The sequence below is a fragment of the Scyliorhinus canicula genome, chromosome 25, assembly GCF_902713615.1.
Source record: "Scyliorhinus canicula chromosome 25, sScyCan1.1, whole genome shotgun sequence".
In the NCBI taxonomy this organism is placed as follows: Eukaryota; Metazoa; Chordata; class Chondrichthyes; order Carcharhiniformes; family Scyliorhinidae; genus Scyliorhinus; species Scyliorhinus canicula.
Genome location: NC_052170.1, coordinates 8,252,577 through 8,277,795, shown reverse-complemented (window position 1 = coordinate 8,277,795; position 25,219 = coordinate 8,252,577). Strand labels below are relative to the sequence as shown.

Here is a 25,219-nt window from a genome sequence, read left to right as displayed (position 1 = left end):
AGTTTGTTCTCCCAAAAATCTCCAATTGATTTCCCTTCACCTGCAGCTGATTATGGAATCTGCTTTCAGTCCGTTTCACCCCTTCCTCAGTGTGAAGGAATTTCTCCTCATTTCCCCGTTAAGTGCAGCACGGTAGCACAAGTGGTCAGCGCTACTGCCTCACAGCACCAGGGGCCCGGGTTCAATTCTTCGGGTGACTGTCCGTGTGAAGTCTGCACATTCTCCCCGTGTCTGCGGGTGGGTTTCCTCCCATAGCCAAAGATGTGCGGATTGCCCCCTAGTATCTAAAAGGTTAGGTAGGGTTGCTGGGAGAGGGTGGGTGAGTGGGCCTGGATGCCTTCAGAGGGTCAGTACAGACTCAAATGGGCCGACTGGCCTCCTTCTGCCCTGTGGTGATTCTACGATTCTAATTATTTCACAATTATTTTCATTCCATAATCAGCTCTGGTGCTTGTCCCATTTTCCAGAGGAAACAATTTCTAACTACTTGCTTTTTCAAGATCCCACAATTCTTTGAATGTCTCTCGGGGGGGGGGGGGGGGGGGGGGGGGGTTGCTCCTTCACCTCCGCTACTCTAAAGGGGGTAATCCCAGCTTCTCCAACCCTTTGTAATCCTCCTCTCTACCCTCTCCAGGATCTTGACATTTCCCAAAGTTTGGTGCCCGAAAATACACCATCTGATGTGAGGGGGCGGCAAGGTCAACATTGGTTGCCCACGGTGTCGAACTGAGTGGCAGTTAAGATTGGCAGTTAGCCACAGTGCTGTGTATCTAGACTCACATGTAGGCCAGACCAGCTAAGGATAGCAGATTTCCTAAAGGATATTAGTGAACCAGATAAGCTTTAAACAACAATTGACAATTAGACTTGCGATTCCAGATTTTTATTGAATTTACCATTTGTGGTTCTGGGATTCGAACCCGGGTCCCCAGAGCAGTACCCTGGGCCTCTGGATTACTCGGCCAGTGACAATACCACTCTGTCACTACCTCCCCAAAGGTTTAGCGTTAATTCCTCATTTTCGTCGGCAGAGCACCGATTTACAAATCCATGCGCCCTGTGGGCTTTTTCTTAGTTGCCTCGTCAACTTGCACGTTAGGTAGCATGCTCTTTCAGAGGATTGGTGCAGACTCGATGGGCCAAATGGCCTCCTTCTACGCTGCAGGAACCCAATTGATTCTAAGGAATTTGCACTGGCAGGATTTATAAGCATGTACCTCAGGCCCTCTGCTCTCACAGCGCTAATATTATTGCCAAGTTACAAAGGCAACCACACAAAGTTCTTTGTTGTAATCAGTGAGGGGAAAAAGCACTTGCATACTTAAATGTGTTTGAGGGCCACTGGAGAGACAGTAAATTAATCTAATTTTATATATAGAGTACAGCTCACTTACTGAGCAACCCATGTGCAACTAATCCACAGTCTACATCAGGCAATTAAAGTAACCTCAGTTAGTAGACAATGGGTATTTGAAGCTCCTTCTTTATTTATTCATGTCATAGAATTTACCGTGCAGAAGGAGGCCATTGGGCCCATCGAGTCTGCACCTGTCCTTGGAAAGAGCACCCTACTTGAGCCCACACCTTATCCCCGTGACCCAGTAACCCCACCCAACTTTTCTGGACACTAAGGGGCAATTTAGCACGCCCAATCCATTTAACCTGCACATCTTTGGACTGTGGGAGGAAACCAGAGCACCCGGAGGAAACCCACGCAGACACATGGAGAACGTGCAGTGACCCAGCCGGGAATTGTACCTGGGACCCTGGAGCTGTGAAGCAACAGTGCCACCCACTGTGCTACCGTGCCACCTACCGAATGTGGGAATCTCTGGATAGGCCAATATTTCTTGCCCATCCCCTAATTGCCCTCGAGAAGCTGGTGGTGGAATGCATTCCTGAACCGCTGCAGTCCATGTGTTGTAACAGTGGGAGGGAGTTCCAGGATTTTGACCCAGCGACACTGAAGGACTGGCAATGAGGTTACCAGAAATGACAATGAGTGGCTTTGAGGGAAAATCTCCAGAGGCCGTGTTCTCATGTATCTGCCACCCTCCACCTTCGAGATGGAAGACGCCATGGGTTTGGAAGGTGCTGACTAAGGAGGTCTGGTGAGTTTCTGCAGTGCATCTTGTAGATGGTGCACACGGCTGCCACTGTGCGTCGATGGTGGAGGGAGCGCGTGTTTAAGGTGATGATGAGGTGCCGCCAAGCAGACTACATTGACCTGGGTCAGTCTTTCAGTTGCCAGCTTCAGATTTGGTGTCTTGAGGGCAAGGTGGAGGAAATCAGTGAAAATTGGGCTGCCCACATCTGTACTCGGACGTGTAGAGGTTACACTGACCACTCACAAACATTCCATCTGACCTTTCAACCCGGCTGACATTCACAGTGACTTCAAACTCCTCAGAATGGGAGTCGGAGCCACAGATCAGGTGAATGTGCAACATTCCAATACACGGGGATGACAGAACGGCCACACCATCTGTAAACTGTCTTTGGACGTTTATCTGCGTGGTAATACCACTGTATATATATATATATATATATGTGTGTGTGCCTCTATTAGGGGATGTACAATAGTACCTGCTATTACAGGTTTGTCGGTAAGCCCCTTCATAGTTTGTCGGTAAGCCCCTGCCAGCTAGCTCCGCCCACAGGGAGCAGTATAAATATCCATGAGGTCTCCTGAGCTGCCATTTTACAGCTCCACTTGAGGGAATAACATCTCACGGTAATAAAGCCTCTTTTGTACCGTTTCGTGTTTGTGTGTGCAATTGTTAGCGCAACAATCTGTACACAGGCATTGTGGGCAATAGCACTCGGTGATTGACTAGCAAACATATGCAGCATGAGTCAATGCCCTCTGACCCTATTCGCCAACCAGCACGCCAAGGCCCTCGTGTACCCCCGGCGTGAGCCACTTTGCGCCTGCAACCGAGCACAGGTCAGTACCTATAGAACCTGCCCATTCCAGAAGAAAAGAACATTGGGGGGAGGGGGGTGCATGGCAAGGCGGAATGTTGCAGAGGTAGGCTTGTTGGGCGACCAGAGAAGTATAGGGAGCACGGTGATGGAAGGCAGCAAGTCATCTGGTGAAACCTCCAGGGAATATATCCCAGGAGAGTTGGAAACCCTAATCGGTGGCCCAATCCTCGACAACGCCCATCTAACCCGTGGCCCAGCACGAGTCAACAATTTTAGGAGAAGGAATTGATGGAGGCCGGGCGGGAGCCAGGGTCAATGGAAAGTCACGAAAGTGAAAATAACCTCTTGCAGACGTCAAGATCAGGATGACCATTTGTGAATTTGACCCAGGATTTGTGTATACTCACCAATCATGCACAGCGTTGAAGGAGTCATGGTTGGCAATGTCATACATTAACAGGAATCCCATGGCACCCCTGTAATAGGCTGTAGTGATGGTGCGGTAACGTTCCTGGCCTGCCGTGTCCTGTGGAGAACAGAAACAAAGGAACTCAGTGCTTCACAAGGCCGGGGTCAGGAGGAGGCTGCTTCGCAGCAGCCTCCCATAAAACAAGGGGAGAAATCTGACAAACTACCGCCGATGTCGTCAATCTGAAATAATCAGAAAATGCTGGAAAACTCAGCAAGCAAAAAAAAAAACAATTAATTTTTCCAGGTCCAGACAAGGGTATGAAGGGGCACCAATACAGTCCCCAATGAACCAGATTTGGAGTTGTCGGAGGGGGCCTGTCGGGGAAATATCACTCATTTCCTCCCCACTCCACACCATTCGTCTCCATTGCTTTCGAACCTGCTCACAATTAGCAAGGTAAAAGTTCCATGGGACTGTCAAAGAGGCCATTCTTTGGGCTGCAAAGAATGGGGTATCAACTGAGCCCACCACTGCTGCACTCGCTCAAATGTCCAATCGTGTATTCGCCACCACAAATCATTCAGCTGCGTTATCAAGGGTAAGCTAGTTAAACGGGGGAGGGGGCATCAGTCAATGGCGCAATAACTTGCGTTTATACAGCACCTTTAACTGTTGTAAGTTGTCCCAAGTTCCCCGGCAGGAGTGCAATCAAACAAGACAGGACAGCAAACCACATAAAGAGATATTGGGAGAGGTGGCCACACCTAGTCAAAATGGTCAATTTTGAGGAGTGTCCCTTTATCAGGATTAGTCGGTTACAGTGTCCTAACTGAGATTAGGCTATTCGGCCTGGACTGGAGACTGAACCCTCCAAGGACACCCCCCCCCCCCCCCCCCCCCCCCAAGATTCCACAACTGGGCATTAAATCACCTCCCACTGAGGGACTTATCCACTAAACTACCGGGAAACCATCGAGAAAATCTCGTCTCCCAGCCAGAACTCACCCAAAGCCGGAAAAGATGTTTCTGCCAAATAATAATGATAATGATCATCACTTATTGTCACAAGTAGGCTTCAATGAAGTTACTACTTACTTGAATTTCAAGGTTGTTCTCTTCAATGAGTTACGCCCCTTTTAACAGATTCTGCGGACACATCTTTTAAACCTTCCCTGCTATCAATGAGGTATGCCCTTTTTAACAGATTCTGCAGACACACCTTTTAAACCTTCCCTGCTATCAATGAGGTATGCCCTTTTTAACAGATTCTGCAGACACACCTTTTAAACCTTCCCTGCTATCAATGAGGTATGCCCTTTTTAACAGATTCTGCAGACACACCTTTTAAACCTTCCCTGCTGTCAATGAGTTACGCCCCTTTTAACAGATTCTGCAGACACACCTTTTAAACCTTCCCTGCTGTCAATGAGTTACGCCCTTTTTAACAGATTATGCGGACACACCTTTTAAACCTTCCCTGCTGCAGCATGGTAGCACAACTGGAAAGCACTGTGGCTTCACAGCGCCAGAGCCCCAGGTTCGATTCCCCGCTGGGTCACTGTCTGTGCGGAGTCTGCACGTTCTCCCCGTGTCTGCGTGGGTTTCCTCCGGGTGCTCCGGTTTCCTCCTGCAGTCCAAAGACGTGCCTGTTAGGTGGATTGGCCTTGATAAATTGCCCCTTAGTGTCCAAAAGGTTAGGAGGGGTTATTGGGTTACGGGGATAGGGTGGAAGTGAGGGCTTAAGTGGGTCAGTGCAGACTCAATGGGCCGAATGGCCTTCTGCACTGTATGTTCTATGTCCTCTATTTAATTTTATCCATATTTAAACAATCGCTCAGAAAATATGCTATAAATTTTAAACAGGTGAGCCTAGATGTAACCAAAGTTCCCTGAATCTCTGGCCAAGACTGACAGCTAATGGGAAGCATAATGGTTTAATCAGGGAAAACCTCCACAGCATCACTTTGACACGTTTGGTGCTCTTCAAGTCCTCATTCCCTACCTGTGGCGATGATCATTAAATGCAAGCAAGCACATTGGAAGTGCGGTGACAAGGTAGCTATGTTGCAGGATTTGTAATCTAGAGCCCAGACTAATGACCCAGGGACAAGAGTTCAAATCCCACCTCAGCAACTGGGAAATTCAATTTAGTAGGAAGGTTAGGGTGAAATTCTCCTGCCTCGTTACGCTCTCACTCAACAGTGAATAGGGGGAAGAGGCCAGAAACGAGACCCGCCCCAAGTGCCGAACAGTTTGCAATGCAACCGGTCCGCTCCGTAGACAGAAATCGCGATCTCGCCGTAGCGAGGCGAGAAGCTAATTATCACCACTTATACCCCGTTTCCATACATTGAACGAGAGCCTCCCCATATCCAACGGCCTCCCATCATTCAGCGGCGTCGCTAGCAAGTGTTCACGCTGGCACCGGTTTGAACTCTCTTTTGAAAAAACGTGAACCTGGCAGAGGGACTTCTGTGGGGAGCGGAGGAGGTAAGCAGCCATCTTTGCTCACAGGCAATGAGCTCGGGGGCGTTGAGATTTCTGCCCCTGTTCTCGGTCGGGGGGTGGGGGATCCTCAGCAGGGGAAGGCGCTGGGGGAGGGAGGGGGGGGGGGGCACCAGGGGGCTGCCGCACGCAGCACCACCATGCTAACCCTTGGATCCCAACCCCATTCTTGGGGAAACCCTTGTCCCTGCCCCAACGACCACCCATAGCGCCCGTCGATCGCCGAGGCCTCTGGCTGTGCGGCTGAAGGCCATCGTTAACGGGGAATTGGCAATCCTAGTTAAAATGAGCACTTCACACAACCCAGGTGGATTTCCGTGAACTCCTGGCCTCCACCGCGTCCAGGAGCCTCCCCATGTCAGCGTCCCCGAATCTTGAAGCTGGTCTCCTCGGCGCCATTATTGCGAGCTGGCTGGGGTTGGCTGAGCAAGTGCTGCTCGACCTTGTTAGCGAGGGGAGTCGGCGAATCAGCTGGTGAGCCTTCATTTGCAGCGCAAAACCCATGAGGCCTCGTTAAGTGGACCAATTAACGTCGAATAGCATTGCTGGCCTCGCATGCAGCAATTCCCACTCACTACCACACTTCGAAATCTTTCTGGAGAATCGCGCCCTAAAGTCTCAGTAATGACGACCACAAAGTTACTGTTTCATCCTGTAAACCCATTTGATCCTTAGGGAAGGAAGTCTGCCATCCTGATCCAATCTGGCCCACATGTCACTCCAGACTCTCAGCAATGTGGTTAATGTTGGTGCCTCACTAAGAGGCCTGGAGGCTTGTGTGGTTGAACATCCTACTTATTGCTAACACACAACTACATGCATATCTCCAAAGTATAACCCTTCATGCTGACTTCTTTCAGGCTCTCTCATGTGGTTCTCTACATCATAACGTGGGCAGTATTGTTTCTCTAGTTCCCCACTAACCCTTGCTATGTCTAACACTTAGTTGGGGCTTAGTTGGGTCTAACACTTATGGGGCTGGTTTAGCACACTGGGCTAAATCGCTGGCTTTTAAAGCAGACCAAGGCAGGCCAGCAGCACGGTTCAATTCCCGTACCAGCCTCCCCGAACAGGTGCCGGAATGTGGCGACTAGGGGCTTTTCACAGTAACTTCATTGACGCCTACTTGTGACAATAAGCGATTTTTATTTCATTTCATTAGTACAACATTTCTCCCACCCTCAAGTCTTTACCCAACATATTAACAGTACAGTCTTTATGTGCTACCCCTTCGCCCACCCCCTCAGCTCTCCGACTTTGTACATTCAGTTAGTCTGGATGCTCGGCAATTCTTCCAAATTGCTTCTGATCGGTCCGACACAGCTTTTTCTGAAATAGCATTCAACATTTTCTTAACTCCTGCTTTCCCAGGCCAATGTACTGATTCTCCAATATGTTCAACACCATTCGTGACTCCTCAGATACTGAAGTAAGTCCATCTCCAACTGCAGCGAGACCTGGACAACATCCAAAGTTGGGCTGACAAGTGGAAAGTAATGACGATATGATGGTGGCACAGTGGTTAGCACTACTGTCTCACGGTGCCGAGGACCCGGGTTCGATCCCGGCCCACTGTCCATGTGGAGTTTGCACATTCTCCCCGTGTCTGTGTGGGTCTCACCCCAGAACCCAAAAAGATGCGCAGGGTAGGTGGATTGGCCACGCTAAATTGCCCCTTAATTGGAAAAAGAAAAGAATTGGGTACACTAAAATTTATAAAAAGGAAAGTAATATTCCACCACACAAATGCCAGGCAATGACCATCGCCCCTTGACATACCCATCGCTGAATTCGCCCACTATCAATATCCTGGGGGTTACCATTGACCAGAAACAGAACTGGATTTGATATATAAATACAGTGGCTACAAGAGCAGGTCAAAGGCTCAGAATCCTGCAGCGAGTAACTCACCTCCTATCTCCCCAAAGGCTGTCCACCATCTACAAGGCATGAGTCAGGAAAGTGATGGAATATTTCCCACTTTCCTGGCTGAGTGCAGCTCCAACTACACTCCTCGACACAGCCAGGACAAAACAGCCCGCTTGATTGCTCTCGATTCCACCAACATTCACTCCCCCCACCACTCACAAAGCCGTGTGTACCATCGACGAGATGCACTGCAGCAACTCACCAAGGCTCCTTAGCAGCTCCTTCCAAACCCTCGACCACTACCATCTAGAAGGACAAGACCAGTCAGAGATCTGGGAACACCACCACAGGCTCTCAGTGCGTCAAGACTCCAGCTCCTGCTTCAATCCATCACAACAGAAATAGTCAATCTATTGCTGAGGCAATTAGACGAACTACAGTTTGGCTCCTTTTCAAACGGCGTGCTGCACTTACTTCCTGCATCATGCTGCAGTTATTGTCGATCATTCCACAACAGGATTCTGCTTTCATACCAGGAACACCTGCTAATTGGTGAGACCCAAGGTTGGCGTGGAGACCCAGTTATAGAGGAAACAACTGGGTCTTTCCAAGCCCCAGGCTAAGATTGTGCTGCCGACAGGCTTGACAGACGTTGATTCACCATAATGGTGCAGGCAACAGCCATGCATGTTGACTCAGGTCTTGGGTAGGACAAGCACATGGCGGTTAGCGCTGCTGCTTCACGGCACCGAGGACCCGTGTTCGATTCCGGCCCTGGGTCACTGTCCGTGTGGAGTTTGCACATTCTCCTCACGTCTGCGTGCGTTTCACCCCCACAACCCAAAAATTAGAATTTAAAAAAAAAAATTTAGAGTACCCAATTATTTATTTTCCAATTAAGGGGTGATTTAGTGTGGCCAATCCACCTAACCTGCACATCTTTAAGTTGTGGGGGTGAAACTCACGCAGGCGCGGGGAGAATGTGCAAACTCCACACGGACAGTGACCCAGGGCTGGGATTCGAACCCGGGTCTTCGGCACCGTAGTCCCAGTGCTAACCACTGCGCCACATGCCGTCCTCGCCACAACCCAAAGATGTGAAGGGTAGGTGGATTGGCCACACTAAATTGCCCCGTAATTGAAAAAAAAAAGAATTGAGTACTCTAAATTATAAATAAATAAATAAAAAAAGATCTACCCTTGTGAGATCTCACAAAGTCCTTTCCCCGAGCTCATGCAAACCCAACTTGGCCACAGCTACCCAAACCAATGCCCATCACCACCTGAAAGGACACGGGCATCAGGCGCACAGGAATGTCATCACCGTCAAGTCATACACCGTCAAGTCATACACCATCAAGTCACACACCATCAAGTCACACGCCATCAAGTCACACGCCATCAAGTCACACGCCATCAAGTCACACGCCATCAAGTCACACGCCATCAAGTCACACGCCATCAAGTCACACGCCATCAAGTCACACGCCATCAAGTCACACGCCATCAAGTCACACACCATCCTAACATGGGGTATTTCAAACTCTTTGCTTTGGAAATGCATCTTTATCTTTAGAGACCTTTAGAGGTAGGTTCTTTACCCAGAGAGTAGTGGGGGCATGGAATGCACTGCCTGTGGAAGTAGTTGAGTCGGAAACGTTAGGGACCTTCAAGTGGCTATTGGATAGGTACATGGATTAGGGTAGAATAATGGAGTGTAGGTTAACTTCTTAAGGGCAGCACGGTAGCATTGTGGATAGCACAATTGCTTCACAGCTCCAGGGTCCCAAGTTCGATTTCGACTTGGGTCACTGTCTGTGTGGAGTCTGCACATTCTCCCAGTGTCTGCGTGGGTTTCCTCCGGGTACTCCGGTTTCCTCCCACAGTCCAAAGATGTGCAGGTTGGGTGGATTGGCCATGATAAATTGTCCAAAATTCTATGATTAACCTAGGACAAAAGTTCGGCCCAACATCGTGGGCCGAAGGGCCTGTTCTGTGCTGTATTTCTCTATCTCTATCTATCTCTACGGTCACCAGACACCCCTCCATCCATGTGCATTATAAATGCAATTTGGAACAATGCCTTAGATTGGATAACCTGCCAGTCACAGCTTGGCTCACAATGTTTCTCAAAAGGTTAGTATTACCCACAATCTCTTTGGGAGCCAGCACTCTAGCGAAGGAGCTCCCTGCTGCAGACACAGGACATGCTGAGTAGGTCAGGCATCATCTCTGGAGAAACAGATAATCATAGAATCCCTACAGTGCAGGAGGCCATTTGGCCCATCGCGTCTGCAGCAGCCCTCCGGAAGAGCAGCATACCTCGGTCCACGACCCTGCCCTATCCCCGTAATCCCACCTAACCGTTGGACACTAAGGGACCATTTAACACGGTCAAGCCACCTCACACGCACATCTTTGGACAGTGGGAAGAAACCGGAGCACCCGGAGGAAACTCACACAGACACGGGGAGAAAGTCACAAGTCACCCAAGGTCGGAATCAAACCCGGGTGCTGTGAGGCAGCAGTGCTAACTACCCTGCGGCCCAAATTAACAGATCAGAACCACAAAAAGTCCACACTCAAGGTTAACTATTTTAAGATCATTTTTTAAGCTCATTCTTCACCGACAATCAAGGATTGAAAGATGCCTCTTGCACCTGGAATGACGACAACAGGAAAGTGAAGACAGAAGGCTGCTGCCAAGCATCTCCCGATACCCTAGCAACTGTAACTGCCTAGACGCAGGAAATAGCACAGTAACATTAGGTCAATTGAAAATTGCTCAGTTGCTATAGGATTCGACGAGGGGCTGACGCACTAAAGTGCCCGCCCTGTGCGAGGTCACCTCAATGAGCCGTCTGACAGGGAACATCAATGTATCCAAATTTGCTTCAAAAATGCATTGAAAAAGAAAAGAGAGCTGACTCATGGAGCAACTGGACCGCTGAAATGCATAGATTGAGAGTGAAAAGAGTGAAGACTGTGGTCAGCAGAACTTGACAACAACACCTTGTATTCACACAGCACCTTTAAAAAGGGAGCATTATCAAGTAAAAATGAGAATCCGAGCTGCACAAGGAGATATCCGAAGAGGTGATCAATAAAATTGGGTTTTGAGGGAGAGAAGGACGTAGAGGGGCCGAGTGGTCTTGGGAGAGAATTCCAGAGCTTAGTGCCCCAGATGGATCGATAAAAATCAAGGATACTGGGTGCCAGAATTGGAGGAGCGCAGAGAGTTTAAAGGGTTGTATGGATGGAGGTGACTAAAGAAATTAAATTAAATGAAAATCGCTTATTGTCACGAGTAGGCTTCAATGAAGTTACTGTGAAAAGCCCCTAGTCGCCACATTCCAGCGCCTTGTCGGGGAGGCTGGTACGGGAATTGAACCGTGCAGCTGGCCTGCCAAAGCCAGCGAATTAGCCCTGTGCTAAACAGCCCCAGCTATTAAGTTGAACCAAAAGTTTACCACGAGTCAGCCAGGCGTTGAACCTGGACTCTCTTGATCCGTAGTCAGGTGCGTTATCCATTGCGCCACTGGCCCACAAATGGAATGAAAATCGCTTATTGTCACAAGTAGGCTTCAAATGAAGTTACTGTGAAAAGTCCCTAGTCGCCACATTCCGGCGCCTGTTCGGGGAGGCTGGTACGGGAAGAGATGGGAAATGTGGGGGCATGATGGATTACAAGAATGCGAACAGCAGACGAGACTCGTAGTTCCATAGCACTCAGCAAGCACATCAACCCAAGTCCACGGAACACATCGGAGTGCTTCAACAGGTCACTAGTCAGCACACGTGACTGCAGGAGAGCCCTCTCCCATTACTATAAAGGGAGATACATGGCTTCAGCAGGTTGAAGTGCCCTGACCCGCTGTATTCCTGGAATAGGGCTACCTTGGTGGAACGGTTGCTTGGTGCGAACACTCTTTGTTGTTTGGAACCCAGCAAAACATGGCGAGTGGGTGTGGCATTGTGGAAACATCACAAATACCAACAGCGTGACTGCATTTCCACTCTGCAACGCTGCAGTCTCTCGATGCCCATCGTGCGAGACTCTATCACGCTTATCTGGACCCACCAAAGCTAACCAGCCAATCGAAGGTTTAGCTTAACTCGGCCGCTGGGTCCCCGATGAATTGCCCAGTACTCCAGTGTGGTTTTCAAATTGTCCCAGCCACCGATCAACATTGCGGCGGGAGGGGGGGGGGGGGGGGGGGGGGGAGATCTGGAGAGCGGACAGCTGTTTCTCTGAAACGGAGGTGTGCGCAAGTTCAGCGCCAGAAGTAGAGCTGTTTTATCTGCCGAGTCGAGGGTTCTCCATTCTATTGAAATTGCCCCGATCTTCAGCGAGCATTTTCACTTTTTCTTTTATTGAATTTTTTCTAGGGTGGGCCTAAGCGCTTTGCAGAGATTTCAATTTTCAGTTTATATAGTCGCTGTTGGAATGAAAAGCTGGAACGGCCAACTCTAACCGTCGCCGCTTGATATTCAAATGCATCACCCATTGCTGAATTCCCCACTATCAACATCCTAGGGGTTACCGCTGGCCAGAAACAGAACTGGACTAACTATATAAATACAAGAGCAGGTCAGAGGCTCAGAAACCTGCGGTGAGTAATCACCTTCTGACTCCCGAGGGATCATCCAGAATCTACAAGACACCACGGCAGATGGTGGATATTGAATCCAATGAATATCTGGAATTAAAAGTCTAACGATGACCATGAAACCATTGTCGACTGTCACAAAAAACCCAGCAGCCTCACTAATGTCCTTCAGGGAAGGATATCTGTCATCCTTACCCGGTCCGGCCTACATGTGACTCCAGACCCACACAGCGATGCGGTTGACTTTTAACAGCCCCTCACTGAAATGGCCGGGCAAACTACTCCGTTGAATTAGGGATGGGCAACAAATGCTGACCCAGTCAGCGACGCCCACATCCCTAGAACGAATAGAAAAAAAGTCAGGAATGCAATGCAATATTCTCCACTTGCCTGGATGTCTGCAGCTTTAACCACACTCAAGAAGCTCGACACCACCTTGGACAAAGAAACCCGCTCGATTGCCACTCCTTCTACAAAAAAGATGCCCTGCAAGAACTCACCAAGGCTCCTCAGGTAGCACCTTCCAAAGCCACGACGGCTGCCATCTAGAAGGACAAGGGCAGCAGGTACCGGGGAACCCCACCACCTGGAAGTTTAAGTCCATCACAATCTGGCTTGTAAATAGATCAGCCGTTCCTTCATTGTCGCTGGGTGAAACTCCGGGAACTCCCTCCCTAACAGCACAGTGGGTGTACCTACACCTCAGGGATTGCGGCGGTTTAGCGAGGTAGCACCCCACCGGCTTCTCGAGGGCCATTGGGGACGGGCAACAAATGAAATGAAAATCGCTTATTGTCACGAGTAGGCTTCAATGAAGTTACTGTGAAAAGCCCCTAGTCGCCACATTCCGGCGCCTGTCCGGGGAGGCTGCCCAGCCAGTGACGTCCGCATCCTGGAAATTAATTTTCAAAACGCAAACTCCCACAAACTATGTAAATGCAAGCTGCAAACTTACAGATGCCCCTTTACTTCCGTAATTACCATCGTCTCATCTGACAGCGAGGGGGCAGAGATTGGTGATTTTCCATATCGACTCTAATAATGTAAAAAGCAGAGCAGCGAGCGTGGAGAGATTTGTCTGCACTGGTCCCAGGATGAGTGACACATTGACCATTCATCCAATTGGGCCCCCTTTTCCCACAGGCATGCAATTCCATTTGTTAAACAGAGGGAACATTTAAATGAGGCAGGAGCATGTCATGGGCCATGCTCGGTGCACCAAACATTTAAAAAAAAATTTAGAGTACCTAATTATTTTTTCCAATTAAGGGGCAATTTAGCGTGGCCAATCTACCTACCCTGCACAGCTTTGGGTTGTGGGGGTGAAACCCACGCAGACACGGGGAGAATGTGCAAACTCCCACACGGACAGTGACCCAGGGCCAGGATTCGAACCCAGGTCCTCAGCACCGTAGGCAGCAATGCTAACCACTGTGCCACCGTGCTGCCCCCAGTGCACCAAACATAACTATCAACGCCTAATCCAGGGATCAGCACTGTTTTTTTTTTTAAACCCACGATCCTTTCTAAAAACAATTTGCCTGAAGAAACAAAATCATTGCGAGTGACAAGACAGAAGATTCGGCATTTTAAAACCAAATATTTGGCAAACTGTCATGCATTCTGGTGGAATGCATAATGTGCACATATAATAAACTCAATATGTGTCAATACATTTTATTCGTGTATCAATAGAAAACAAATTCAAATATATCGGACTCAAAATTATAGTGCTTTTATTTTTGTTTTCTTTACGTTTTGAGTGGAACCATCTTTATTGCAAACTTTAAATTAAGATGAGTTGAATTACCAATTACAGGGTCATAGAACATAGAACAGTACAGCACAGAACTGGCCCTTCGGCCCTCGATGTTGTGCCGAGCAATGATCACCCTACTCAAACCCACGTATCCACCCTATACCCGTAACCCAACAACTCCCCCCTTAACCTTACTATTAGGACACTACGGGCAATTTAGCATGGCCAATCCACCTAACCCGCACATCTTTGTGTGACCCGACACGAGCAAACATGTAAAACCCAAGCAAAATGTAAAACAGACCCAAGATGTCAAGGGAATCCCTAAACAAGGGAGGGAGGGCAACAAATTATACATTTGTAAATGCACGATGATCACTTTTTGTAAAACTGCAAAATTCCAATAAAGATATATTTTTTTAAAGGTGTGCTGAATTAAGACAATTTTTTCAGCTGTTGATTCATGTGGCGTTGTACCAATTGTCCATTGTCACCAGTTAGTAGCAGAGAGGTCCAGGCTAATGCTCTGGAGATGTGGGTTCAAATCTCACTAAAGGAGCTGGTCAAATTTAAGTTATATTAATAAAACCTGGAATTGCAAACCCAGTAATGGCGACTATGAAACCGCTTGTGATTCTTGCAAAAACCCATCTGGTTCACTGATGTCTTTCAGGAAAGGAAATCAGCACGGGGGCGCAGTGGGTTAGCACTGCAGCCTCACGGCGCCGAGGTCCCAGGTTCGATCCCGGCTCTGGGTCACTGTCCGTGTGGAGTTGGCACATTCTCCCCGTGTTTGCGTGGGTTTCGCCCCCACAACCCAAAAGATGTGCAGGATAGGTGGATTGGTCAGGCTAAATTGTGCCTTAATTTCAAAAATTTATTGGGCACTAAATTTTTTTTTAAAAAGGAAAGAAAATCATAGGATCCCAACAGTGCAGAGGGAGGCCATTTGACTTATCGACTCTGCATCAGCCCTCCGAAAGAGGGCCCTACCCAGGCCCAATCCCCTTCCCCGTCCCAGCAACCCCACCCAACCATTGGACACTAAGGGGCAATTTAGCATTGGCCAATTCACCTAACCTGCACATCTTTTTAGACAGTGGGAGGAAGCTCCGGCCCCTGGAGGAAAACCACGCCAACGCAGGGAGAATCGGCACGCTCCACACAGAGCGTCACCCAAGGTCAGTATTGAGCCCGGGCCACTGGCACTGAGAGGCTTCCGTGCTAACCACTGTGCCACGTGCCGCCCATCGAGCACTTTTTTTCCCCCCTGGTCTGTCCCACACGGGCCACCACACCCACAGCAATGTTGTCGGCTCCATTTAAGTCACTCAGTTCAAGGGTCATAAGGGACGGGCAATGAGTGTGGAGTTTGCCAGCGACGCCCGCAACTCATGAAAAAAAGAGAAAAATAAAGTTTCCAAGCACATTCAGAATAATTTTCAGTTTAGCTACACAGAAACAACAGGGGCCGTAGCCATAGTAGCTGTTCGACAAGAAAAGGCTTTATCTTGAACCTATAGCTATGACAGTCAAACATGATTTTTTTTTTTCAGTGCACAGTGATGCTTTTCATTAAAATAGTAATTTGAATTAACACGGTGCTGCAGAATGCTTCGCTTTTTTCACCCCACAAGAAACTCACAACTACTTTTCTCACTTATTTTTTTTTTAATGTTTTTTCCCCCCCCCCGCTGCGACCCAATTTCTGCAAACATGTTGTTGTCGAGCCCAGCGAGGTACAGGAGCAACAGGTTCCAGACCTTTCCCGAGGTCTTCCAGTGTTCAAGGCCGTCTTGGGCGAGCGTCTTTTAAGCTGCTTGTGCTGATCTTTTAGAAATGAGGTTATTTCCCTAATTCAAAGCATTGCCTGGTGACAAAACCGGTTTGACTCCATTTCAGAGCTGGGGCAGCAAATCCTGTAACATGCCCGAGGTGAGCAGCGCATCAGTTTCAAGTATTAGCAATTTCCACCAAAATCAGCAACACAAGCCAGTTTTCCTGCACAGACTCCCATGAAGAAGGCTCTGATGAATCTTCGTGCACCACGGTAGCATTGTGGATAGCACAATTGCTTCACAGCTCCAGGGTCTCAGGTTCGATTTCCGGCTTGGGTCACTGTCTGTGCGGAGTCTGCACATCCTCCCCGTGTATGCGTGGGTTTCCTCCGGGTGCTCCGGTTTCCTCCCGCAGTCCAAAGATGTGCGGGTTAGGTGGATTGGCCGTGATAAATTGCGCTTAGTGTCCAAAATTGCCCTTAGTGTTGGGTGGGGTTACTGGGTTATGGGGATTGGGTTGAGGTGATGACTTTGGGTAGGGTGCTCTTTCCAAGAGCTGGTGCAGACTCGATGGGCCGAATGGCCTCCTTCGGCACTGTAAATTCTATGATAATCTATGATGAAAGGTGCTGCCACTCTGGTGCAGGAAGTGCTAATCTGATCGCCAATCCTTTCTCATTTGTCACCCCCCCCCCTCCCCACCACAACCGACGTAACCGGGGAGCTTCAACAGGTCACCGCTAGGGAGGTGGGCATGGGGGAGGTTGGAGACCAGTGAGACAAACTGCCCACTCAGAGATCAAGATCGATCACGCTAACGATGAACCTCCATCATTAAATAGTCCGTCAATTTAAACCACGTCGCCTCACAGATGGAGACCCAAACAAAATCTAAAACATCACGATGACTGTTACGGCAACATTTCACTGTATCACACCTTAACCGAACCAGTTTCTAAAAACACTTCAAGAGATTACCCGAGAAACTAACACTCTTGTTTGTAACATACAACCTGGAGAAAGAAATACAGGTCAGAGTTGACGTGACAACACCACTTCGTCTGAGGCAGTGTTTAATTTCCGTTACATCTTTACATTTCTAAACATTTTATCGGTCTACCCTGTGAACACTCCGTCTGGTTTGGCATCTGTGGAGTCTGGAAAAGCGTGTTCCACATTCCAGAAACATTAGGGACAGGAGGAAGGCATTCAGGCCTGTTCCCGTGGAGACATTTTATCGATTTACCTATTACTGGTTCTGGCCAGATCGCTCAGATTCATCAGACACTCGGTCGATACACCATCAGTGGTTAGCACTGTTGTTTCACAGCGCCAGGGTCCCAGATTTGATTCCCGGCTTGGGTCACTGCCTGTGCGGACTCTGCACGTTCTCCCCGTGTCTGCGCAGGTTTCCTCCGGGTGCTCCGGTTTCCTCCCACAAGTCCCGAAAGACGTGCTTGTTAGGTGAATTGGACATTCTAATTCTCCCTCTGTGTACCCGAACAGGTGCTGGAATGTGGCGACTAGGGGATTTTCACAGTAACTTCATTGCAGTGTCAATGTAAGCCTACTTGTGACAATAATAAAGATTATTACCCAAATCAGAAAATTATTGAACCTCCTGATCAAACTTTACTCTTGCCAAAGCCTACCAAGTCTTCAGTTCCTACTTTCCTGACTGATATCGTCCCAATTAATTTGCTGTTAGGTTTCTTCCAACTCAAAACAGATCCTTCCCGAGGTAAGAAACACGTCCCTGAACCCCAATTTCAAATCTAACCTAGCGGACGGGAAGGGGTTGAGGCAGATCAGACACACCAAGTCGATGGGCTTTTATTGGGGCCTAGTGAGTCAATCTTTCAACTTGAAAACTCGCTGCTGCTGAAGATGGACACTTCGAGGCTGCCAATCCTCCCCAGGAATCTCCAAGAATGAGTGCTGGGAGAACATCCAGGAGAATAAATACAGAGATGTGTACTGGGGAAAAAAAGTTTCTTTTTAAAAAGATTCTGATATTGCTTTTTCCTCACTAACTACAAAAATGCCTGACAAGGGCTATTTGATGGACAGACACAATCATCCAATCGGATATCGAAGAGCATCGTCTTTCAGTTGGGAAGGGTGGGGCACCCAGAGACCTGTTGGACATTCAACAGTCGGAGTGTGGAGTGGGGAGTGGGGAGGGGGAGCATTCAGGAACAAATCCAGTCCTAATCCTGTCCAGGGTGGGTTAGTTTAACAGTGAGGCAGCATTGGTTAAAACACTCAAGATCATATTTAAAGCATTAAAGCCATTCACGCTTGGAAACTTCATACAACATAAGGATTAGCTTCTCTTGTGAATGTACATACCAGAGGAGAAAGTTGGTGCTCATTAAATGGTTAAATAACATCTTAACACAACAATCAGAGTTTACATGATAGCTCTATTAATGCAGCAAGTGTGAGATCTTACGATCAGTCCTTTGAGCTGTGGCTTAGTCACCAGTGTGACAACAGCCGGTGGCTCAATGAGAAGACAGGAAAGTGATTCACCAAAAGCAGTAAACCATTAAACCTGATACCAGGGAACTGGCTTCCAACCAACCATGTTTGCAAGGAAACGGAAGCTGGCGGTTTGGCACCAGGAATACAGCAGAACAAGGAATTAAGAATGGCTTGCATTCCTTTCATGATCTCAAGAATGTCCCACGGTGCTTTGCAGCCAATGAAATACATTAATAGCCATCCGTCATCGGGTTACCAACCCTCCTGGATTAGGCCTGGAGTCGTGAGGAATTGAAGATCCATTTCCCAGAGGACACTGCTGCGTGCGACTCCGGAGAAAAGTCACCGGGACGTTAAAAACAAAAAGATTTGGGGGGGGGGGGGGGGGGGGTGGCGTGGATACGGAATAGATGAATCCGGACTAAATAGGTACCAAAACCATTGGCCACCAGCAGGATCTTCAGGCCTCTCCACTGCCAATAGGATTTCCCATTGGATTCCCATTGGATTCAGAACATAGAACATAGAACATAGAACAGTACAGCACAGAACAGGCCCTTCGGCCCTCAATGTTGTGCCGAGCCATGATCACCCTACTCAAACCCACGTATCCACCCTATACCCGTAAACCAACAATCCCCCTTAACCTTACTTCATTAGGACACTACGGGCAATTTAGCATGGCCAATCCACCTAACCCGCACATCTTTGGACTGTGGGAGGAAACCGGAGCACCCGGAGGAAACCCACGCACACAGGGGGAGGACGTGCAGACTCCACACAGACAGTGACCCAGCCGGGAATCGAACCTGGGAGCTGTGAAGCATTTATGCTAACCACCATGCTACCCTGCTGCCCCTAATGTAGGAAATGTGACCTTCATGTGAGCAAAGCAAGCTCCCGCAAACAACTCGAGATAACCTGCCTGAGCGATGCTGTTTGAGAGATTAACATTGATCATGTCACATGGGGAGAGCAACCCTGAACTTCCCTGAAAAAGCGTCGCAAGATTTTTGACATCCTCTCAGGTGATCGGTCAACCGTCTCATCCAAAATACTTCATTTGCACAGTGCAGCACCCCCTCAGCACTGTACTGGTCAGTACAGCTTTTGTGCTTAAGGCTCTGGTGTGGGATTTGAACCCACAACCTCCTGACTCAGGAGGAGAGCGCGCAAGTCACCAAGTGGAAAGGTGCAGCTCACCAACGCCGGAGGGTGACATGATGGCATAGTGGTTAGCACTGCTGCCTCACCGCCCCAGGGACCTGGGTTCAATTCCAGTCTTGGGTGACTGTGTGAAGCCTGGACGTTCTCCCCGTGTCTGCGTGGGTTTCCTCCGGGTGCTCCGGTTTCCTCCCACAGCCCAAAGATGTGCAGGTTAGATGCATTGAACACGCTAAATTGCCCCTTAGTGTCCAGGGGTGTGTAGGTTAGGTTAAAGGAGATGTAGGGACAGGGCGGGGAAGTGGGCGGAGTGCTCTTTCAGAGGATGGGTGCAGACTAGATGGGCCGAATGGCCTCCTTCTGCACTGTAGGGATTCTATGATCTACGAGTGAGTGGAAAACAGCGGGAGGAATGCAAGAATAACCTGTCCAGATGATCAGAACTAACTTGGAAGAGAAGCTATCAGCACACAATACAGCAGTGGCTCCCAACCTTTCTTACATCATGGCACACTTCTATAGTGTCAAAGGTTTTGAGGCACACCTGCTATTTTCTCCAACTAAAATGCCCTCCTGCCTTTTATCTCTAAAACCTCCTAAAAACATGTCACACCACCATTTAATACAATTTTCATTAGTTTAAGAAGTTTACAATGCAAACCTCATCACCGTTCACGTATCAAATACAATATTGGAGCCTGTTTCTCCTTTTCTTAACCTTATTGGTTCCTGTGTCTTACCTCGGTCTTCTTCCCTTCCTGGGAACAATGTTTCTTTTTCCCCTTCTCCCCGTCTTCTCTCCTGTTTTTTTATCCCCAACCTCCCCCCCGTCTCCCAGGCTTTTGCGCCCTTTGCGTGCTTTTGCTTTATCCGCAGGCGCACGGGTTCTTTGTCTTCAACTCCGTGGTCGGCATCTCCAATTCCCAAAAGAAGCTGGGATCTCCTGTGCATGCGTCAGCCAGGAAAGGGCCGCACATGCTCGGTTCGGAATGTTTCATGTTGGTAACCTGAACCACGCCTGCGCCGGCGGGGAAAGGGCCACGCGTGTGCAGTTCGACATCGGTTCGGCCCGTGAACATGACCGATGTTAAAAATTGCGAACCACGCCTGTCCGGCCGATTCCCAGCCGGGGAGGCTCGAGGTTCAGCGGGATTTGGAGATGCTGATCGCGGAGCTGAAAACAAAGATTAGATTTATTTTATTTACATGGTGTACATTTACATTTGCAACGTGTAATCATTTTGAACCTTATTTTGCGGCACAGTTGTGGGGGTCTTCACGGTGCACCGGTTCCGACCCTCTGCAATAATGGGATCGAGGATGGAAGCCCAATGTTCAGGTTCCCGAGCCCCAGCTCCCTTCCCCACTCTTCACCCAATCCACAACAGGTTAGAGAAGGGGAAAATTCAGCCAGTGGACGGGTATCCCATAGTTTACGGTGACAGTGGCCACGATCCAGCTGTGGCCAAGGGTTCAAAAATAGATCACCCACTAACCTGCCAATCAGACTAGCGGGAAAAGAATTCTGGGAATTTACTCAGAAGGCAAACAACAAAATCTTTCGATACATCAATGTTAAATTTATTCTTCAACATTGGGTAAGAATGAATCCAAAACCATTCTTTTCTTTAACACAGGCTTATTCACAAAAACGGCAAGTACAGGCACGGACTCCACTTTTCCTTCCCCTTTACCGGTGTAAACCAGCTCTCATATACTGAAGAATAATTCCCTAGTCTTTCCCCAATTAGTAATAACTCTTGCAAACCAAAGCACTTCTTTCTAACCAGATTCCAACATGAACAATCAATACCATTATTATAAATCTTACCCTGTCTGAAACGTTACCTTCTGACCCAGTTTGGTCACCACTGACCAGACTTTAGTGCCAGCTGTGCCTCAGTTGACTCTCCTCCATGTTACAAGGGTTTTGGGTTCAAGTCCCACCCCAGGGAGTTGAGCATAAAGGTCAAGGCAGTGTAGTACTGAGGGGGTGCTGCATTGTCTGAAGCACGTATCGTCTTTTGGATGAGATGTCAAGCCAAGGCCCCACCCGCCTGCTCTGGTGGATGCAGAAGAAACCATGGCACTAATAATAATAATAATAAATCATTATTATTGTCACAAGTAGGCTTACATTAACACTGCAATGAAGTTACTGTGAAAATCCCCTAGTCTCCACACTCCGGCGCCTGTTCAGAATGTCCAATTCACCCAACAAGCACGTCTTTCGGGACTTGTGGGAGGAAACCGGAGCACCCGGAGGAAACCCACGCAGACACGGGGGGAGAACGTGCAGACTCCGCACAGACAGTGACCCAAGCTGCGAATCGAACCCGGGTCCCTGGGGCTGTGAAGCGACACTGCTAACCACTGTGCTCCCGTGCCACCGCCATTATTTTGAAGAAGAGCAGGGGCGTTATCCCCGGCGTATTGGACAATATTTCCGGGGGTAGGCGCGAATCCCACCCCGTCGCTGTCTGCCCTGTTCTCCGGCGCCGTTTTACAGGGAGTGGCGGAATTCCCGCCAAGCCGGTCGGGGGCCGTTGACAGCGGGCCCCCCCGGCGATTCTCCGGGCCCCGGTGGGCCGAGCGGCCGTCCATTTTTGGCCAGTCCCGCCGGCGTGAATCACTCAACTCACAACACGGCAGGACCTGGCAGGTAAGTGTGCGAGGGCAGACCTCGGAGAGGCGCCGGGGGGGGGGGGGTCTGACCCTGGGCGGGGGGGGGGGTCGTTGACGCCGGAGTGGTTGGCGCCGGTTTTCCCGCAGGCGTGGGGACGTAGCCCCATTTTCAGAGAATCCCACCCTTGCTGACTGTATTAAGGGGAGGGGATTGGGAAGATATTGCATCTCTTCCCAGGAAGCACACAGTGGAGTTTAGAACTTTTGTGTCATGCTTTACATTCTAAAAATGCTTCCAATGCTCGTCTTTCAGCCTTTGACGTTTGAAGCAATTTAGAGGACAGGAGAGTTTTTTGGTCACTGTACAGCCTCATATTCATAATAAAAGCAACAGGAAGCAGATTTAGTTTCAGGAAAATCCTGAACCTCTTCTGCAGGCAGTGGACCCTTCAATCTCTGAGAGGCAGCTTGTGACTCTCTCAATTGCTCTATTTTTAAATACTGATAACATCAGTTTAAAGTCATTAAACATCAATGGCCTGCAGCTGTCACTGCTCATTGACTTCATAGCCAATGCATTATTGATCTATTTAGCGAAATGAAAAGATAACACGAGTAGGAAATGGGAATAGGTGATTCAGCCCATCGGAGGATGAAAGATCTGAAAATTCTCCCCAATCTTACAACGATGAATAAATATAGCTCAGGGAGGGCATTTCCACGGTGCCAACATCAAATGTTTCCTTGCTCATGGGACATGGGTACCGTTAGCAAGGCCAGCATTTATTGCCCATCCCTAATCACCCTTGAAAGCAGTTAAGAGTCAACCATATCGTTGTGGGCCTGGAGTCACATGTAGGCCAGGTAAGGACGGCAGATTTCCTTCCCTAAAGGACATTAGCGAAGCAACGAAAGTTGTCACGGTCACCATTACTCAGACTATTGTGTTCAATTCTAGATCTTTTAAATTAATTAGATTTCCAATAACTGCCACAGTGGGATTTGAACCCGTGGCCCGACAATCTGGGCCTTTGGATTGCCAGACCCGGGACATTACCACTAGGCCACTGTCTCGCCCTCAGCCCTCCCTAGTGCACACCGTTACTGCGAACATAAACTGGAGCATCCGTGTTCGAAAACTCGAAGCTCACCACTGAGCTCAAGGTCACAGAATTTCTACAGTGTAGAAGGAGGCCATTCAGCCCATCGAGTCTGTACCAATCCTCTGACAAAGCACCCTCCCTAGGCCCACTCCTGTAACCTAACCCGTAGACCCCTGGACACTAATGGGCAATTTAGCAAGGCCAATCCACCTAACCTGCACATCTTTGGACTGTGGGAGGAAACCTAGATATGGGGAGAACATGCAAACTCCACACAGTCACCCAAGACCGGAATTGAACCCGGCTCCCTGACGCTGTGTGGCAGCAGTGCTAACCACTGTGCCGCCCCGTTACTTGTCTATATATATTTGTAGTTTTTGAATGTGTCACGTTGGGGCAGGCAGTCAAAGCAGCACAGGGAAATCACATGTTATCGTGAACTTATGATTGAAGCTCATTCTTAACCAGGTGTTTACCCAACTACTGGTTGTCATAATATCCACTCATGTATATAATGAGGTGCAGACAGGCAGTGATTGACACACAGGATGACCAGAAAGCACACAACACAGTGCAGCCAATCACCAGACAGGACACTACCACTATAAAGCCAGAGGGCACTAGGTTTCCCGCTCTCTCTGGACCCAGCCACTGAGACAGTCAGAGTCCAGGAGCTAGCCAGTGCAAACACCATGCGGTAGCTAGTAAGTCTGGTCAGGCTAATACAAGGTCTCCAGTCAGTTCAGTATAGTGTTGACCCACAGCTGAATATGTTTGTCAGTTCTATCGTTGAATAAAACAGTGTTGGATCTTCTCCAGTGTTAGACGTCTGTTTCTAGCTTCCCTGCATCGAGTACAGTCCACATCGAACCAACCTGCCTAACACATCACTGGTTAAACCAGTTCACCAGCAGTGCCATGGCATCCGCCCTTGGGAACGCCAATTTGGCGTTAATTCCAGCCATTCTAACTCCAGTCTCTCTTTCCTCAGTCCGCGCTAATTTTGAACCCACGTACCCCTCTCTGGCAATCATTGGTTGACATTGACAAGCTGCTTACACATCTGCTACGTCACCGTCACCCACCCCCCACCTCAAACGCCCATTCCCTCTCAAATCGGGAGTTCCTGCCTCCCAATACCAACAAGTTTTAAATCTGCAGGCCAACAGCAATGCAGGCCACAAGATACATTTGTTCTTGTCCCCTTGCTGCCTCAGCGCTGGTATTAATGAACGAGCTACATCTTGCTAAACTTCCGCTTTGTAAAGCACTATTACCAATGGCAACTGGGCCCTTAGCCAAGGAAACTGCTTGCTTCATCGACAGAGTTAGCGAGCAGGAGAGTCACGAAGCAGGAAGAAAAGAAAAAAACAGAACCGCCTCCTTTAAAATTTAATCCCATTTGTCCCTCGATCCAGCAGCACAAATCTTAACTTGGGGAATTGGGCACTATCCAGTTCCATGTAGGTCCAGCCCCCTCCTACTCCCCTCTCTGCACACACACACACACACACTGGTAGCTTCTCGAATGTTTAGTGAGTGAGTCAGCCTGGAATTTCGCACACCCGCCCATCAGCTGAGACAATTACAGGTTTATTTTTTGGGTGGATTGAAAGGGCCTCCGCACATTCTGTTGTTAACTTCCTGGATTACAGCCACCACTGCCTGTCGACATCTGAAACACTCAAATTGCCTCTCGCAGTCACATGAGGCTGCGGGAAAACCAATGCATAATCAGAGCGACCTCTGAACCTGACAGCACAATGCTCCGGAAGCGAAACGGTGCCAGCGGGGCAATCGGATGAGGAAACGGTCTCACATCGAGGTCAAATGGCTCCTTGCGTTATTCCTCCAGTCCTGCCAACGATTAAACTCGAGCCTTGGCTGGAATACTCCGGCCTTTCGCCGGGATTCCCTGGACCCGCCGGCAGCCCACCCCCGCCCACGGGATTCCCAACGGAGCGTGGTGCCTTGAAGGG

General features: G+C 48.9%; 1 protein-coding gene across 5 annotated transcripts in view; it reads right to left on the bottom strand.

Annotated features, from left to right (window-relative positions):
• rab3da (RAB3D, member RAS oncogene family, a) overlaps positions 1-25,219 on the bottom strand; it is a 66,546-nt gene that overhangs the window by 4,547 nt on the left and 36,780 nt on the right. For all 5 annotated transcript variants that reach the window (XM_038784868.1, XM_038784869.1, XM_038784871.1 and 2 more), the window contains exon 3: positions 3,336-3,454. In XM_038784868.1, coding sequence (XP_038640796.1) covers positions 3,336-3,454 — 119 coding nt within the window. The remainder of the gene's footprint in view (positions 1-3,335; positions 3,455-25,219) is intronic.